This window comes from Cryptomeria japonica, chromosome 9, assembly GCF_030272615.1.
Source record: "Cryptomeria japonica chromosome 9, Sugi_1.0, whole genome shotgun sequence".
Taxonomy (NCBI): domain Eukaryota; kingdom Viridiplantae; phylum Streptophyta; class Pinopsida; order Cupressales; family Cupressaceae; genus Cryptomeria; species Cryptomeria japonica.
The window spans coordinates 23,520,648-23,540,401 of record NC_081413.1 but is presented as its reverse complement, the minus strand read 5'-3'; the positions used below and the strand labels follow the sequence as shown (position 1 = coordinate 23,540,401).

General features: G+C 37.5%; 1 protein-coding gene across 4 annotated transcripts in view; it reads left to right on the top strand.

The window, feature by feature from the left end:
* LOC131053083 (protein PHOSPHATE STARVATION RESPONSE 3) overlaps nt 1-17,262 on the top strand; it is a 101,500-nt gene extending 84,238 nt beyond the window's left edge. For all 4 annotated transcript variants that reach the window (XM_057987686.1, XM_057987685.2, XM_057987688.2 and 1 more), the window contains one exon: nt 15,813-17,262. In XM_057987686.1, the coding sequence (XP_057843669.1) occupies nt 15,813-16,652 (840 nt within the window). In that variant the 3' untranslated portion in view covers nt 16,653-17,262. The remainder of the gene's footprint in view (nt 1-15,812) is intronic.
* Nucleotides 17,263-19,754: the final 2,492 nt, after the last annotated feature.

Genomic DNA, 19,754 nt, shown 5'->3' with positions numbered 1-19,754 from the left:
TTGAGTCTACTCAAGGGTTCTTCAAGGGTTTTAATTGCTGCTCATTTCCAGATTAGTTGCTGCTGTCATGACATTGGAATTTGGGCAGAATTTATAATTGTTGGAGGCTGTACTATAGCAGCAGCAGCCACACATGTTGCTTCACAATTTACATGGTATTTGAGTTGCTACATTACCCACAACGTAGGCGCTTCATTGGATCAGGTTCTCTTGCATTTAATTTCAGTATTTAATAGACATTCGAAGTTGGTTGTATGCTGCCATTGTACTTAGACCTGGGTATTTTGTTTCATATCATATTCAGCTGTCAGCCAAGAGTCTTGGCCCTTTCATATCTGTGGTAATTGGGACATCAATAAAAAGGAGTTGCATATGATATATTTGTAGTATTTATTTCAGTTTGCAAGATAACTGTTTGTCTTAATGTCCCTAGTTGAAAGTCAACATTTCATAATAGGAATTGCATGGCAAATGTTCGATAAAATGCTTATGGCTGTAGCTCTCATTTCCATACTCTAGTTTGCAGCATATGTTATTTGCACTTTCTTTATTCCTTGGTGAAACATCATTGAAAACTCAAGCAAAACCCAAACACTGAAAATTGTGGTTGGTTAGAGTCCACTAGGTGTGGGTTCTTACAGGGCACTATATAAGCCCTGGCTCCTCATTTGTAAAGGGGGATAGTTAGTCAATAGTTGGTAGTTAGAAGGTGAATAGTTAGACATAGTGAATAGGCAGTTAATAGAATAGCAATTAAAGTAGAATAGAAAGAGAAGGCAAAGATTGTTGCCAAGATGTTGTTGTAAAAGGCTTGTAAACTTCATTGAAGAAATGGTGAAATCTATGGGTCGATTCAACAATTTGCATGGTCTCTATACTTCTTAGTTTTGATTTCATGTTATTAGATGAGTGGAAGAAATGTGTTTGATTGATGGCGAAATTCGTATATCCATACTACAAGTAGTTTGTTGATTGTAGACTTGCCTTGTGTAGTCAACTGGAATCATTCAGCTTAAGCTTAACTTCAATTGTCGCTTCTTCATTGATATGCATCAGCCTGATGGTGTGTATGCCTGTAGCGATGATCTGAACATCATAAAGTTTTCCTTCGAAGATCGCACTAATCTTGTGGAGATGGTCCTGGGATGTCAAAACAAGACTTAGTTAGAATTTCATCAAAGATCATTCATTGCTCCTACATTCTTAGTGTCAGAATTAGATCCTTCCCTCGCCCTCATCCTTTTTTCCTTTTTTTCAAAAAATCTAGGCTAGTGAAATCCTGTGATTCCAGCAAATCAGACGTTTAGGTCGTCAAGTGTAAGTACCCTTGTGATTCCAGCAAAATCACATCATACCACAGAGAGCTTATCCACACGTAGGGATCCTACAGCAAAGAACCTTGAAGTCATCCCGATTGATCCTTTTTGCGACATCTTCAGCATTCAGAGATTTTAATCAAGAGAGGATAAGGTACCTTTAAGTATTTTATTCTGTGTTTGGTCGTGTACAAAATACACATCAACACATAGCCACAACCTCAACCTCTTTGTCTGCCTGGTCAACCCACTCATGGTCCTCCTCAGTGAAGACGGGATCAATAGACTCAACGATCCACTCAGACTCTGGATCGATCTCCGCTAGAGTGATCGGAGAGGAGTTAGTGTCCAAAAACTGTCTAGTCCTAAGACGGAGGTTGTCATGAACAAAAACAAGATCATTCAACCTCTGCACAGACAATCTATTATGCCTCTTCGAGTGGATGTGCTCGAACATGGACCAATTGCGCTCACATCCAGAAGCGCTACATGGCTGACTCAAAATACGGATGGCAATTTGTTTTATTTTTTGTCTGCTAGGAAACTTTTCAGTATATTTCCAAGCTTCATCCTTTTTAGGCATTGTGAAAAAATGAATGTTTTTAAAATGTGAAGGCTGCTGCAATAAGAAAATTTTATAAAGTTATAAACTAATAGAAAAAATCAGCAAACCCTAATTTTTTTAAAGAAAAAATTGTAAATACATGTTTACACTTTTTTTCTAAAAAAATGTAGGGTTTGCACTTTGCTATTATTCTACTTCTCTCATTGAAGTTAAACTAAAAAAATAAAAACATTCAAGATTTGTAAAGTTAACTGTTAAAGTAAAAAATTTAACAAACAAATGAAAAAATCCATTAACATACCAACAAATTCTACAAAGTTTAACACTTACCTCTTTCAAATGAGTTGAGAAGTCTTGCTATGGACTCCTTCATGCTCTCAATGCAAGCCTATGGCCTCCCCAATGTGATATGTGGTCTCCTTGATGCTTTTCTTCCCTGCTGGTTGCAAACCTATGGCCTCTTGTTTTCCTTCCTCTCTCTCACTTTTCCTCTCTTCTTCTCACAACTAGCAATTAGAAGACCTTTTAGGGTTAAATGAAAAAGAAATACAAAAAAAAACATGTCAAAAAACTTTTTTTTTTTGTTTTTTGCAAGTCAAAACGTGACCTGCCGCGACGCGAGTCCTGGAGCTTGGACTCAACGAGTTTGTCCATAACTCGCTTGACTCGCGAGTCATGTGAGTTATGTGAAAAACTCGCCGAGTTTGAGTCACAAGCTACCAAAACTCGCTGAGCTTCACTCGACTCGCCAACTAGGAAACTCGTCTGACTCGCGGCGAGTTTTGATACTCTGCATGATATATACCTATAATACTATGAACAACTATATGATTTCCTACTTGCAGTAATCAGTCATGATAGGGTAAGGAAAGGAATGCAAGGAGGGGGAACAGCTACGGATCCCTCACTAGGCACACCACTCCATCTTGATGGCAGAAAGGCCACATGGGGCCAAGAAGGACAGAGTTTCCACTCTTGGGCCTAGAGTAGAGGGTCATTTTAAGGGCACCCTATTGTAGTTTCCCCTACGAACCCTATATTGATCAATTGTTGAGGTGAACTAGAGGGGATCCTCAATCATGAGAGGGTAAGAAGGATGGCATGATGGAGGGGAACGACGTGCACGCCTCACTAGCTACATCACCTCATGAAGATGGCAAAAGGCCACATGAGGCCAAGGGGGACAGAGTTTCTGCTCTTGGGCCTAGGGTAGGGGATATTTAGGGCACTTTATCATGTCTCCTATCTCAAACCCCATTATGGTTGAACCCCCACATAATAGTTTAGATTTGTTATATGTTATAAACATATTTTCTCTCAACCCTAGAAATGGATGCGTCTCATGAATTGCATCTTCATTGTTATCTAACTTGGTTGCATGTTTCCAAAACAGACTTATCTCATCTTATTCTTGAGGGAAGAGTATATCTCTAACTATATTATACTCTCTGTTTCATTTCGGATTTGTGAATTTAGGCTAAGATATAATCAGAAAAGGGACATTACATTTGCAAGACTGGGATCCCCCTCAATGCTTGAATGCTCTCTTCAACTTGAGCCTTCCAAATGAGGTCTTCAATATACCTATTTGTACTTTCAACTCTTTTTAAAATCTGTACCTCTTTCTCTTCAGCGAACAAGAGCCGATTCTTCAATTCATGCACTTCTTTAGGCTTTGGTTTTTTTTCTACAAAGTAAATTTGCTCTCCACACAAGTTTTTTGAATTGTCTTTATTTATAGGAGCAGCATGACTTTCAAAATCAACTACCTCTGATTGTTTCCTTGCAAAATCTTTGAGTAGATGACATGATAGCACTCTGCTCAAGCTATGAATCAACTATTGCTGAATTGATAATTTTAGCAGGCTCCAAATCAACATAGCCTTCTACTGAATTTTCTATAAAGTCAACCTGCCTATCGTGAAAGAAGTTTGTGCACCCATCTATTTCTGTCTCATCACTCTAAACAAAATGTGTTACACTTCTTTTGTGGATGCTCTTGAAATTTCAACTTCATCATCATTTTTTGTTAAGATATTTTTCTGTTTTGCATCATGAAATTCTACTCATATGTACTTTTTGCATTGATTCATACTTTTCATAATCTGATCTGAAGTTACTAGAGTTCTTATCTTCTTTTTTTTGTTATATTTGTCAACACCATTATTTATTCTTGATCTTTGTATGTAGTCATAGTATGTAGTCATAAGGCCCCTTTTGCTTGGATGCTCCACTCCGAGTAACTTCAAGTAATTTTCAAAGGAAACATGGTCTTTGAACTCCTCAAGTAATTCTTGATACTGATTAAGAAATTTGGCGAGCTCATGTTCATAGTCCCATTTTCCCATATCATTGTTGTTAGATCCTTCTGATTTTTCCAAATACTTGCAATAGTTCAATCATAGATTCTGGAAACGTCTTCATCTTTCTTTAGCCACTGACCCAACTAAACACCAATATACAACTGTTGAATGTTGACATGCAATCAACATTGACTACCCACAGGCTGGCAGGAATTGGCTCCGATACCAGTATAATGTCTCCACCAAGGACTTTTAAATAAACTTGCAATTTCATTTTTTTGGCTCATAGACATTTCATCAAACTGTTCGTTACTAAGAGACCTTTCAATTTTTCTTAGTATCAAATGTTTTAACAGCTGTACTGACTTCCAGTTACATTAACAGTTTTACAAACACCTTGCTTTCGTTGAGAATATAGGGACATTTCATCAAGTAATTGGCAAGTATTCCAAGTATTGCATTAATGACTAAAGAAATGCAAAACATAAATTATAGGGACACTGCTGCAGACTAAATAACTGGATAGATCAAAGTATTCTTATTGGACAGTATAATCTTTTGTATATTTCTGAGAAGTAATACTACTGCTGCAGGTGCAAATACCTCCTTACAACCCCTCAAACAGCAATGGCGCTCCTCCAGACTATTAGAACTTGTACCTTGATGTTTTGGCTGGAAGAATAAGAGTCTTAAAGTATTGGAAGAGGAAGTGCCTCACTCTCTAAATTAAGTCACAATCCCTTTCTTGGAGATGTATGACAACTCTGACTACACAAGCTCACGATTTCCCTTTAAAAGTAATTGCAATGACCTATATTGCTTTCAAACGATATTTAATAACAATCTTTCATGATTGGCATTAGTAAATTTGAAATGAGTGGGAGCCGGAGCGAGAGCGAGAGCAGGCGTGGTTCAAAGGTTAGGGTTTCTATAGGGGAAGAAGATGTAGAGGAGACGGAAGATGGCGGATTGAAGACTGAGGTGGGAGTGGTTTGTACCCCCTTAGTTCAATGGTTCGTGGGAGGGGTCTACTCTTTACAGCTAGCCCATACACTTTGTTTGGGTGTCGTCTCTTTGGCTGTCTCAGTGTGTTTTGGTTTGACTCGTGGCTATTCAAGAGCGCTAAGATGGAGCTGCGATGGTACTGCGGGTTTCCTCGGATTTCTCTCTATTCTGTTTGTCCAGTTGGGTGTGGTCTGAGATGGGTTTCTGATCCAATGTTACTCTCCTGACTGTGGTTTTGCACTAATCTTGTGCGCGTGTGTTGGGGGAGTTTGGGATTCGGATGGAGATAAAGATGCAGATATCCTTGAAGTTCCAGAGGGTGTTTCTGTCTTCTGGCTTTCCCTTGAGCTTTTGGGCTTTTCTCTCCCCTTAGGATGCGTTTTGGTTGGGGATCCTCTACTCAAGGAAATGGCTTTGGTGTTGCAGGAGGTTTTACTCAAGATCTTTGCTTTCGGAGGCCTCTGGTTTTTGTGGTGGGGGCTTGCTTGGCCCTTTTTGTTTGTGTTTTTGGGTATCCTCTTGAGGGTTGTTGTTCCTGCTTCTTTTCTGAAGGGGTGTGGACTGGGTGCTTCACTATTCCTACTTTTCTCAAGAGGATCAATGTCGTGGCTATGGCTTCCATCTATCTTTTATTCTCAGCCTGTTCTATAGAGGTGAATAACTCTTCTATTGAGGGGAAGAGTGGTTGGTTGGATGAAGTTGGATGGAATTTTTTGCGTATCTCTATTACCCTGTAATGTCCCCTTCTCCACAGTGATTAGTTTAGTTGGCCGTTTCGGAGGCTTGTAGGCTAGTCGGGAGCAGAAATTAGGGTTTCCTATTCATTAGGAGGATTCTTTGGTGTTTTTAGGGGGTGTATGTGGGAGTTTGACAGTTTGGATTCTGGATTCCTTTTGGGTTTTCAGAGAGCTTCAAGATGGTTCGACATGCATCTGCATCGGGTGACTTTTTCCGGACTTACTATTTTTAGTAAGTGCGACAACTGCTCAGAATGTGGTTAAAATCACTTTGGAAACACTTACTATTTTTAGTAAGTACTATTTTTAGTAGTTCTATTTTAGTAGGATGTTAGCAGGCCTATTCAGATGGCTATTTCCGACAGGTCAGTTTGAGCAATTGGTCTTCCAAGCATTTTTTGGTGCTATTCTTGGCAAGGGTTCTTCCACTCAGCTCAATTCATTGACTATTTCTGGTAGGGCAATTCTCTCAGCTTGTTTCCCCATATCCTTGGAGCTTGTTTTGGCAAGTTCAGACCCCCGTCTTTTTGATAAATGATGCTTCGAAAATAATTGCTCTAGTTACTACTTGTTATGGTCCAACAATAATTGATGGTTTTCTGGCATCCCTATTTGATGAAAAATGGTGTTTTAAATTAAATTATAACTTAAGGCAAAGGTTGGACGATTTATTTTAAAGGGATTGCTTAAGTTATATTGATATCTAAGTCATTTCCTTAATTATATATTGGGCGATTTATTGTTAAGGAAAAATACTTTATAAAGTGAAATATTAATAAGGCAAGATGGATGCCTTATGGAGAAATAAGTTAATTTTATAATATATTTCACTTATCTACCTTGGATGCCACATTATGATTTTATTGTCATTTTTATAAAGTATATTTTCTCCTATGAGAAGGTCGATTTGGAGAAAGGAGAAATGAAATGTAATTTCAAAATAATGTGAAGTGAATGTGCATTTGGGTTTCGTGTTCATTTGGAGGGAATGTGAATTTGAATTTGGAGACACAAAGTCTATAAATAAGAGTGTTGGGCTCTTGTTTTTGGTATCCAAGAATTTTTTATAATGAAATGTTATCGAAATGCAGAGTGAAAGCTTCGGGGAACGCTTACCTCCTAGCCATAGCTTGATTTCTTGCTTGCAATACAACAACTAGTCGAGCTAGAGATTGCTCTTCATTCAGAGCATAGTTGAAAAACTCGGACTCGCCACGGACTCGGCAAACCAAAAATTTGGACTCGGACTCGGACTCGTGAAAGACTCGTGAAAGACTCGGCAAGGACTCGGCAAAAAAAAAAACCGTAGTTTTACAAAAAAACATAAAGAAATTAATGCATTTAGAGAACATAAGAGCCATAATTGAAACATTACACATGTCACATACTCATAGTTTCAAACTTTCAACTCTAAAATGTATAATACCAAGATTTCTTCAATGCTAATTATGCTTTTATATGGAGCCTAATCAGACTCGGAGGTTAAATTTTCCCTACTTCCATCGGCACAATTTCCCCCCATATTTTTCGACGGGGGTTTTGGAGCAATGCCCCCAAGTTGGGGTCAAGGGGCATCGCCGAAAGATCCTAAAATTTGACTAAGTCTGGAAAATTGAAGAATCCTCCAAAAACTAGATTTTGTATTATAACTCCTGGAGGTTCGAAACCACTCTCAAACATCCTGACAATATATATGGAATATAACTTAAAGTCTGGAATGTCATCTTGATCTTCAAATGCCCTGAAATTTGGCTAAGTCTGGAATGTCTTCCTGATCCTGAAATCTGACTAAGTCTGGAAATTGAAGAATCCTCCAAAAACTAGATTTTGCATTATAACTCCTGGAGGTCCGAAACCACTCTCAAACATCCTGACAGTATATATGGAATATAACTTAAAGTATAAGTGAATCCTGACGGAGAGACCTAATTTTTTCACATGTTAAACTCAATTTTAAAGCTTGCATGACATTTTCTCTGGGTCGCACGAGTCCATCTGAAAGACTCGCGAGTCCATGCAAAAGACTCGCGCGAGTCCTTGCAAAAGACTCGCGAGTCTTTCAGATGGACTCGCTAGGACTCGCCTCGGCGAGTCCTGGCGAGTCGACTCGTGGCTCCCATGGACTCGCGAGTCCGTGGCGAGTCCACGAGTTTTAAAACTATGATTCAGAGGACTGGATTGAAGAACAATGTTGCAGAATTTGTGTCAGTTTCAGATGTTTTGGTGTGTTTTCTTGAGTGTTCATGTTGCTGGTTGCAGTGTGTGCTTAAGTGGATTTTTGGTCGCAGGTCTCAGTGTGTCATTTTCCTCATTCTGGGTATTTCATCTATCTTTCTTTATGGTTTAGGCAATTCATTTTGCAAGTTTATAGAGCTTAAAATGGTGTTTTGGATTTTATTTTTGCAAAATTGTACCTTAGCTGGCTGTACCATGTGGCTGAGCACTTTGGAATGCGTGCATAAATTATTGGGGTCGTTTTTCCATGTTTTGTTGTCCTAAGAATGATCACCTACCTCCTAGTGATCATTTGCTTTCAGTTTCGTGTCATTTGGTTAAGAATTGGGTGAGTTGTGAGTGTTTTAGTGGGATTTGGTGTTGCTGGTCTGTGTGTTTTCAGCGTGCTAGGAGTATATCAGAATTAGAGTTTTTGGTGTTTGGAGTTGGTTTTGGGGTGTGTGAGTTCATTGGTGTGAAGAGAAAGGATTTGGTTTCATTTGCAGCTGTTGGTCATGTTATTGCACTTGGTTCATCACTCTTATATGCTATGATTCATATTGTAATGCTGATAGTAGTACTAATAGTAGTTTCTATTGTTCTTTCTTGTCCCACTGCATAAGTGGAAGAGGCTGGCCTTGCCGCCTATCTTTGGAGAAGTGATTTCCCTAAAATTGTAATCCATATTGTGTATTGTAAAGCTAGTTAGTAGTACTAACAGCTATCTAATTGGATTATTGCTCTTAGTCCCACTGCATAAGTGGAAGAGGCTGGCTTTGCTGCCTATTTTGAATATTGTAATACTATCCTCCTGCTGCATAAGCGGTAGAGTTGATTGTAATTTCATTTCAAGTCCTCCTGTTGGATAAGTAGTTGAGTGATTGCTTCTTCAGTTTCTTGGCTTGTCCTTGACTGGTTTACTGCCAAGTGATCTTTCAGTATTCTCATTATCCCGCTGGAAAGTGGAAGGGGTTGGCTTGCCGCCTAGTATTGTATTTGAGAGTTCTTTTCCTGCAGTTATTTGAGTTAACGATCCCCTTGACACCCTATGCTCTCACCCTCCCATATTGGGCTCTCGGTGATTAGAAAGTGAAAGGGTTACTTTCAGCATTTCTTTTCTGCGTAAGTTTGATTATTCTAACCTTAACGGGATCTTGTTGTGTTAAAAATAAAAATAAAATCGTGGGGATATTACATACCCAGCTTGTTGAGGCTAGTCGTCTGAATGCTATCATCTCTAGGTTGTTGGGTCCCTGTCACTTGTCTCCTATGGAGGTGGAGACTTTGGTGGAGCCTTCTTGTTTGGAGCTTGAATAGTTTTTGCCTCCTCTTGTTTAAGGTTTTGGGAACCTTTCTAAAACCCATTAGTCCTGCTTATTGGTGTGGTCTTGTTCCTTTGCCGATGGATTTTGTGTTGTTGAACGGTGCTTGGATTTTTCAGATGGTGGTCTGTGTCTTTTCAGTTTCTATTGAGGTGGATCCTTGTCCTATTGAGGTGGAGAGGAGCGATGCTGGAAGGTTGCTGACTTTTAGATGGATTATCTTTGCTGGTTTCAATTTGATGGTTTTGGGAGCCATTTCAAAACCCAGCCTAAAAGTTTGGGGAGCCTTTCAAAACCCTTTAGTTCGAGATTATTCTGTAATGCTTCTCTTCTTTGATCTGGCTGTTATGGGATTGGGATCCTTGTTTGCTAAGCTTCAGGTTATGGGTGCGTGGAAAAACCCCTAGTATTTGTTAAAGGTTAAGGGAGCCTTGATAAAACCCTTCGAAATTTTGTCTAAGTAGGGCTTTGGCCTACTTTTCTTTTCAGCTGACTCTTCAATGTTTTATCCATGATGATTAGGCTGAGGTTGGGCTGCTGGCTTTCTATGTTGTATCATTTGGTAGTGTTGTTTTGTGGGTTCCGGATCCTTGTAAAATCCGAGGGTTTCGGGTCCCTTCAAAACCTGTTGTAAGGGGTTTCAAGTCCCCTCAAAACCTGTTGTAAGGGGTTTCAGGTCCCCTCAAAACCTGTTTTTCCCTTAATAAAAAACAATCTTTCATGATTGGCAGCAGATTAATTGCGGCTAGCATAATGCCTTTGTAAACCATTCAAAAATGAGGGGATTCCTTCTATTGTGAAATGGAAGACTTGGATGGAGGCGACTAATTGACATTAAAAGTCCACAGTTCTTAAGACTCCACAAATGCTCCTTTATTATTCATAAGCCTCTTTACTGACATAAAGGGCAGAAATAACATTATTCTAGTGCTTCCTTCATCTTATGATAGTAATTTCAGATATGCAGCTGGGTATTTGGGATCCACAAACCTCTGAAATATAATTTTCTCATATTCGAGACCAAATCAAGTTTTTGTTGATTTCAAGAATCCTTATAATAATATTAATGGAAATCTGGAAGTAATAGAATCATCTGTCTTTTCAACACATACCAAAAATTTATATTATTTGCTTGTAAATGATTTATCCCTAAAACCCAATCTTGGAATCTTTTGCAAATCAAAATGATGAACTTAAAGTTATTTTCACTTTTCAATACCAATCTCCCAACACAAAAATCTTGAAAACTTCACACAAATGAAATATAGCATAAATGGTGATTTTTGAGTGAAATCACTCGATCACCTAGGTCAGTTTTCATCCACAAAACTGACTGCCAAAAGGTTTTTTGTCCTTTGACTGAACCACTCAATCTCCCAAAAAATAGAGTTTGATAAATTGTTCAGAGTTCCCTCTCTTCCCCAAAACTCCTTTTTAAGACACTTTTAGGGCAACTAAAATAATTTCCCTTTTTCCTTTATTTTACTGTTTCTTTTCGCACTTTAGTTGCCACTTTGAACTCAGAGTCAGTATTAAATATCACCTTGAGAAGCTTTTTAAGTTTTATAATAAAATATTGGTTGCACTTTATTTATAAAATATAGTTATTTCAAGCAATTGAATATTACAATGAATTTAGTCACAGTTATAGGTCTACCTAGGATCATATTCTTGCAACTTAATGTATTATTTAGTAATCAAAGGTTACTATGCACTTCTAAGTTCTAAAGTCTAAACTTTTACAAGAGTATTACTAACCAAAGATTTGGACCAATTATGGTAGCCCAACAATACCTGCAAACCTCATTATCAAAACCTCCATCTCAAGCACCCTCTAGATAGGAGAAGAAGTACATGAAATCATCAAATAGTAATTACAGCACCATGAGGTAAAACCACCCAAATTGTGGCACCCATACCCCTAGTTAGAAGTCCAAGACCTAAATCCCAAGATGAGTCCATAGGCTAAACATAACAAAATCCTTCCACTTGCCATAAGTTTGCCAAAATGCACTCACCAACTTGGGCACTTCATTTTGGCTCCATTATCTCCATTCAATGAGGACTTATGACATCTCACAACATGTGCCATAAGTTGGCCAACAATTATAAGTCATAAATGTTCTTATATTCTCAATGTGGGAGGCCCAACGTTTGATTTGGGAGGTTGATTGGACCTCTCTTTTTAAAATTGTAGAGCTTGAAAATATCATGTGCTAGTCATCTCAAAACTAATGTAGAACAGTCAAGAATATTTATTTTGGCCAAAAATGACCTCTATAGCCCAAAAGATGATTTTGATTTTGTTTTATTGCTCTAAAATTGCATTTTTATATTCTTAACAATAGGAGAAAAGTCAAGACTCCTTTCTTAACACACAAAAGTTTTGTAATCGAGCTTTGACCAAATTGAATGGAAGGGATATGCCTCATATGCATGGATGATGACTAAAGCTTATAGTGTCTGCCATATCTATCTCTGTTTCTATTACCGAGTTAGGACTAATGGCTTCTACTGTGGGTGTTTGTGTTCTTTCCCTCTTTTGTTTCTTCTCATTCTAGCAATACGAGGGCTCCCCACATCTCTTATTTTGCTTTTTCCGCAGTTATTTTTACATAGCTTGCTGTCACAAGAAGGAATGCTTGCAATACGGTATTTGTGATTGACGCCTCCATTAAGATTCTTCTTGTGGGAGAGGCAAATCACACTCCCCTAGACTGGTCCAATTATAGCATAGTCACAAGCAATGTCATAGTTTCTAGCAAGTTGTGAAATAAAATTCACATAAAATGCATTTCAAACATAATTGAAGGGCATTAATTAAATTAACCAAAAAAAGGGTTTTTTGTCCCTAAATCATAAACCCTACAATGGCAAAACCCAGCAATTTCATTCATAAAAAATAGAATAAATCAACAATAAAAGTTACAAAAATTGAATTCAATGCATGTATGACTGTAACTAATGTCTAGAAACCTAATATGAACACTATAGGAAGAATTCACATGCTTGGAAAAAAAAGAAAAGAGAAAAAAACAGCTAATATGGAAACCCAAAATTCCTAAATCTACTCTTCGTATCTGCTATAAAATCACTCCAATCTGCTCAGGAGATGCTCAAACGCTATGAGAAGAAGATGTGTGAATGTTTAAGCTTAAAAAGGAAAAACTTTTGCTCTTTTAGTGTAAAATCCATGTTACTATACATGGATTGTGTCTGCTAAGTCTTAGCATCAGACTTGCCAAGTACTTATGAGTACCCAAGATGAGTTCTGCGCTGAAACTAATGAATACTCAGCTGCAAAAACGGGTGTGTTGAAACTGCAAAACCTCAGCCAGCTGAAATTTTTGCAAGTTGGCGAGTAGTTGAACTATATACAAGTGTATTATTTAATTCATGGATTTTACAAACACCTACATTTACCTTGTATTTTGAGCTTTTAGTGTCTAATGTGACACATAGTATGGTACCATACCGCTTCACAATTTCCTTGATACCTTGGTAAAATGGTGCATAATTAAATTCCTTCTCTTTTTAAGTTGGGATTGTGCCTTTTAAAAGACGAGCACATTCAAATGCATCAGTATCACATGTGGTGATGGCCTCTGATCCCTATATTGGGGAGATTAATGGAGACTTTGGAATACTTGGTTATGTTTCCTCTGAATAGCTTCTTATTCATCAAGGTTCTTGGTATTTTCAAAGACAGTCAAACATCTATCAAATGATTTGATTCCTATCAAGATCCAAGTGCCTCTCACTGAAAGGAACTGAATCAACTCTTTTATTCTTCTTTGTTAATTTTTGGACTCAAGTTTTGTGTTTCTATGCTGCATATTTGATACGCTTTGATGTCACTTGAGATCCTGTATTTGAAGGATGTTATGCCTAATTACTTTTTAATAGAAATTTCAAAGTTTTACAAGGTACTACAACATCTTTTCCAATTTCGCCAAGGATGTGAGATTGGAACGCAAGGTGTAGAATGATGAATGATATGTTCTGTCCCTGCCTAAAAAAAAATATAATGTTCCTCGACAACTAATTTTTAGTAAGAAATATAGAAATACAAGGAGTATCTAGAAATATTCCTAAAAATTCGTACAGGGCATGATAATCATAATTTGTGTATATGTACGCCTTTGTCGAAAAGGAAACTAAATATTGAGGATACAATGTGTCATATAGATAGGAAATATTTATTGAAACTAAGAAAATTAAAGTCATTTAAGATTGGATAAAGCCAACTCATGTTCATGAAATCCAATCTTTTAGGTCTAGAGTGGTTCTAGAGTAGATTCTTATCTAAATTTTCTAGAAGAAGCCAGTACTTAAAAAAACTAAGGGATTTGATTGGAAAAATCTTTTACAGAAACAATTGTTCTACGCCCTTGAGAAAAGGTCTATTAAAACTCCTATATTGATGAAAAAACAAGCTGTTGTGAAAAAAATGAGTAGAAGAGTTTGAATCAACATTTTGGAATACACTCTATGGTCTATTATCACAATGAAAAAGGAGGTTATCTAAAACAATGATTAAAAATCTTCCACATAGTTGTTTCCATAAGATTGTTTACTGAAATTCATGGATTGAGAATTTCAAGTCTTTTAACTCTTATATTTGCTATTATGGATACAATAAAACCTTCATATCATGCAAATGCAAGCAGTTGCAAATAAGATCAATCTACTAAATCACTCAAGCAATATCTTGTTAAGGTGGAAAAAGGTAACATTTTGAGCATAGGATGATTCATTTTCAACGAAGAGTTATTATTAATTATGTGCTATTAAGATATACAAATGTTTAACTTCTGATCAGTGTCCACTAAATGAAGCAAAGACAATACCTTCGGAAATAATGTTATGCCTTCACTTGTAACCTAACGAAAAAAGAAAATACTTATAACTCCTAACCACAATTTATCTGTATTGGACCTAGGAGTAAAGCTCATCCTCAAAGGAAAATGCTTTAGCAAAATGTTCAGGTTACGAAACCATCCACAAAACCCATTTTACAAAATTGCTGGTTTTGTTTAGGGCCAATTTCAAAGTCACCAGTTCTTCAAGGGGGTGGTTTTGTAACGATCACCTGCAAAAGGTGATTGTAAAAACAAAGAAATTTGAAATGGACAATCAACTTTTCCACTTCCAATTCCATTTGAATCTTTATAGAACATGAGGGGAAGTTTCCCAACAACTATATAGTATAAAGAGGTGTAGAGCATGATGTTCATCATTGGAGGAGGATAATTGAATTGTTGTATCATATAGAAAATTGAAGTTCTAATAGGCTTGATAGAGGTTGTAACACACTTTGTACTTGTCTATTTCAAGAAATACACTCTGGTAGAGAACAACTGCCTCTACCAACTAGGTTTTCAACTCCCACCGGGTTTCCCCAGGATAAATCTTTGTGTTTGTGCTGCATCTTCACATTTCAGAACTTCATTTTTTTGATAGCAGCTCTTTAATTCCAACCAATTATCACTGCCATTCGATATTCAAGTAGAAGTGTAGTTTACATGTTTGATTCCTGGTTTCTAACTGTTTTTGGTGGAAATTATGGATGAATAATGATCAAGTTATGGTAGCAGTGGAAATATTGACATTCGCTAAATTTATTCTGTGGCCTCAAAACTAGCTCCCATCCTTAAATATTTTCAAGCAACGAATTACTAAAGAATATTTCAAAAGAAGTCCCATTAAGCATAATTTTCAATATTACCAGATAAATTCTAGTAATGATAATCCTCTTCTAATTAGCCATGAACAGAAATGATAAATAGAATCTTGAAAAGTTAAACAAATACTTTGACCGAGAAGTTCTCTTACAAAGTAGTATACATTTGGCCACATGTATAAGCCTACACCAGCTATTTATTGGATTGAAATCCTATCATACTAGTTCCGGTAGTTCTGAAAAATTTATAGATTGCAGAAGTAAATGACTGAAAAATGAAAGCCAAGTAGGTGAGGAAGACACCTTAAACAACTATCCTCCTGATGGTATCATGAATATGGTCAATAAAGTCACTTCTTGAGTTTGTCGTATAGAGATAAATCTATTTCTCTGTTAACTATAAGCGAAGAAAGAATAAAACAAGAATTTTATTAATGGAGGTTATATGTTTTGGCTTTTGTAATGAAAGCCCAGCAATGATTCAGATGTAGATTGGGTTGGGGGGATGGAAAGAGAACAGTTTAACTCACTTGGATCAACAAGATGAACAGCATGTGCTTATTTTGTGGAAGTTATATTTTACAAGTTACAAGTTACATGATTTCTGTTATATGAAACTCTAATCAAATGGCTAGGTATCTTACATATTATGAACATTCTTTGGCAGGTACAAAGGCATTTACAATTACGAATTGAGGCTCAGGGTAAATATTTACAGAAGATCATTGAAGAGCAGGAGAGAGCCAAAAATCAATCATCCTCTTCCCCTGAACTCTCCGCTCGTTCTGAAGAACCTGATGAAGGTATAGACAATGCTTTTCCGAATTCTGATGGTCAACGAAAGAGTGGCAAATTGGATGAGATCCAAACAAAAGATGGGAACATTACCATGCCTCTGGTTGATATTACTCAAAAGCATCAAGATGTAGGTGTTATTCACCATAGAGAGGAAGAGCAACATCAAGCTTCCTCCTATTCATACATGGGCAGTGATGGTATTGCAGATTCAGCTAGTCCTGAGTTTGGACCACCTTTGAAAAGAAGCAGATTCAACAATGATGTTGAGAACTTGGCAAGTCAGCCATATAATGAACAGCGACTGATGCCAGTGTCATTCTCTAGCCAGTCCTCACATTTTAGAGTTGAAAAATCACCTGGTTCAAACTACCAAAGCAGGGTTGTAAGTTTGACAAGGCAGGTTGAGTCTCCTACACCATCCCAGCATACTGCAGACTTGCCTGTGCAAGAATTGTCAGAGAACTTATCGAGAGATGATGTAGACCAAATTCCTCATGCCCACGACTTTTTTAAACAATTCTTGGAGACAAATGCATCTGCTTCCATGGGATTTGTGTCTTCTCAATCTCATATTCAAATTCCAACTTGTTTGCATGCATCGAATCTGTCTAGTGCATCTCAAGGTGAATTTTCAAGTGCATTGGATGGCCGTGATGGACACCATAATGTTCCATCTTCCCAAGCTGGTTTGTTTCCACCATGGACATAAGTGAACCAAGCCGGTTAATCCCAAAGATTTGATAAAATGGGTCTTTAAGTTCAGGGCTTAATACACTGATACCAATCAGAGTATAACATGTAACATATGGTAAATAAACTTAGTTTTTTTTCATGGTAAGTCCGTCCCCCACTCTGCCTTATATGCCCACAACCAAAAACCAAGACATGTCTAAATGTTCATGATATTCTTAGAGGGAACCTTATTATCATATTACGCCAAGAATATCACTGTTAAATGTTATATGCAACAATTTTCAATGTGAGAATGAATATGTGGTAAACCACCTTTTCCCTTGTCACAAGGTTTGCCATTTTACTGTTGTAATGTGTATACAGGCTTATGACATGGATGTAGACATTTTGTAGATACTAAAATTAAGGTTTAAACTGGTAACAAATGTAGTTCTAAGTGTAAATTTCTATTGTTGATGGTTAGTGCGGCTATGATTCTGAACAGATGCCATGACACATTGTATCTTACCATTCTACTTTATTAGGAGATGGACACATTTTGAGTACTTTCAGATGTATCTAACAGTCGGACATCATGTAACCCAGAGACAATACAACAGATATACAATCTATTTCTTTTTGTGTAATTTTATTATGAGGAGGTTTAATCCATTTATCTTTATTTGGGATGATGTAACCCTACTTGGTTGAAATGTAATGCAATGACAATTGAATTTGTTTACTTGTGAAAGAGTATTAATGTAGATCTATTTGAGCACCATATAGTTCGGAGTATTTGAAAAGCTTAGGTAGTTTTGGATGCCCCTTTTAAGCTTGTCAATTCTCCATCATGTAGATCTATTCAAATTTTTGAATGAATTGATCCAATTGTTATGTCATGTAAACAATATTCTCTACATTTAATTATACAGAAGAACAGGACCTTAGTTTATTTCCAAGGTTTAAGACTTGTAAATCTAAGCATTCTCAAGTTGTTTGTACATAATTGTGAGTTAATGTCAGTGGCAATTAAAGAGCTCATCTTTTGATTTTTGTGTTATTTTTGACGTAAATGTATTTTTACTGCCACAATATGCAATTTCCTTAACCTAAGTACGGTGGATGCTAAGAATACATAAAAATTTTGTTGACTTATGTAATATACATTAACAATGAATAGCATCCTGATGGAGTGCAGATTTAATCAGTCATTACCATTCTCTTAATTTGTTTAGCGAGAAAAAATATTAGAATAGGGAATGCTCTGTTCATGATGCATTTCAACAAAACTGTTAAGTTGAGAAATTAATTGTTTCATATGCATACATTTTTGGGGTGTAAATGTAAAATCTAGCCAGCGAATGTAACATACCAATTTGATGCTGCAATATTTTATAATTATAGAAAAATGGAAATGTTGGAAATAAGCCACACCCAGACCGATGATGGGCTGGCCAAGAGGGTGAATAGCTCAATTGGTAGAGCACTCCAGCAGCAAATGGAAGGTCCTAGGTTCGAGTCCTAGCTGGTCCAAATGAGCTGTAGCTCAACATGTGGTATCAAAGCTAGGCTAGGTGCCCCAAGCACCTACAGTGTGGCTTAAGGGGGTGGGGGTGTTGGAAATAAGCCACACTTGGACCAACGATGGCTGGCCAAGAGGGCTAGCAGCTCAGTTGGCAGAGCACTCCAGCAGCAAATGGAAGGTCCTAGGTTCAAGTCCTAGCTGGTCGAAATGAGTTGTAGCTCAACAAGAAATAATGTTGTATTGCAAAATTTGATAGTAGATTATTATGTAAGGATTCTAGGTTTGAGAATTGGATTTTGGATCCATCCATTGCTTCACTATGGCTACGGAAATAGGTAAATCTGAAGGAAAGAAGTCATTGGGTTTTGCCGATATATTGTGTGATTGGGTTTTGTTGATTAATTTAATTCAAGATTGGGTTTCTATGTTGGATGTGTTGTGACCTAATCACACATCACCCCATCCCAGATAGGGACCCCCTAACTTTTAGGCCTTTTTGGCCGTTTGGTCTTGGTTTTTGTGGGTTCTGGTGGCAGTCTTGTCAGTCTCTCCGCTTTGCAGGTGTTCTAGGGTCATTTGGAGTTAATCTGCTTTTTGTTTGAGCGAGTTTGGTGAAGTCTAGGGCCTGTTTTGTCCTTTTTTAGGGTTTCTGCTTTTGTCCTAGATTTTAGGGAGTTTTTGTTAGTGTTTTGGAAAATTTGAACATACAATTGGAATCAAGACCCTTCAAGGAAACTCCCAGTAAAATTTGAGCCAAAACGGAGCAACTTTCTATTTTTTAGGGATTTTACTTAGTCCCGGAATGTCGTCATCTTGCCAAAAATCAAACTTACTATTTTTAGTAAGTTTCTTTTTATAGTAAGTCATTCATGTGTCCTATCTAGGGGTCTAACATTGACACTTCAAAGGTTTCTATTTTTGGAAAGTTTGTTCTGACAGTGCCATTCAGGCAAGGTGACAAAGATCAGACATTTACAACTATTTTTAATTCCGAAAAGTCAGAAAGAAGACAGAGAAATCTAGAAGATGGTTGAGTGCTGGAAGCCCACTCCTGAAATGGAAAGCTCGGGAAAATTCTCTCTATCTAGAAAAATCATTCCAAATTCTTACATGGCGCCAAAACCAAGGAGGCATGGAGGATTCACAAAATTCATTGAATCCTCCACCAAGTCAAAATTCCGCCCAAGATGAAGGACATGCGCCAAAACCAAGGAGCCATGGAGGATTCACAAAATTCACTGAATCCTCCACCAAGTCAAAATTCCGCCCAAGATGAAGGACATGCGCCAAAACCAAGGAGCCATGGAGGATTCACAAAATTCACTGAATCCTCCACCAAGTCAAAATTCAGCCCAAGATGAAGGACATGTGCCAAAACCAAGAAGGCATGGAGGATTCACAAAATTCACTGAATCCTCCACCAAGTCAAAATTCCCCCCAAGATGAAGGATAGGCACCAAAACCAAGGAGGCATGGAGGATTCACAAAATTCATTGAATCCTCCACCAAGTCAAAATTCCGCCGTACTCTCTAGCTGGGCGCCAAAATCAAGGAGGTAGGATTCACAAATTTCATTGAATCCTCCGCCAATGCAAAATTCTGCCCAAGATGAAG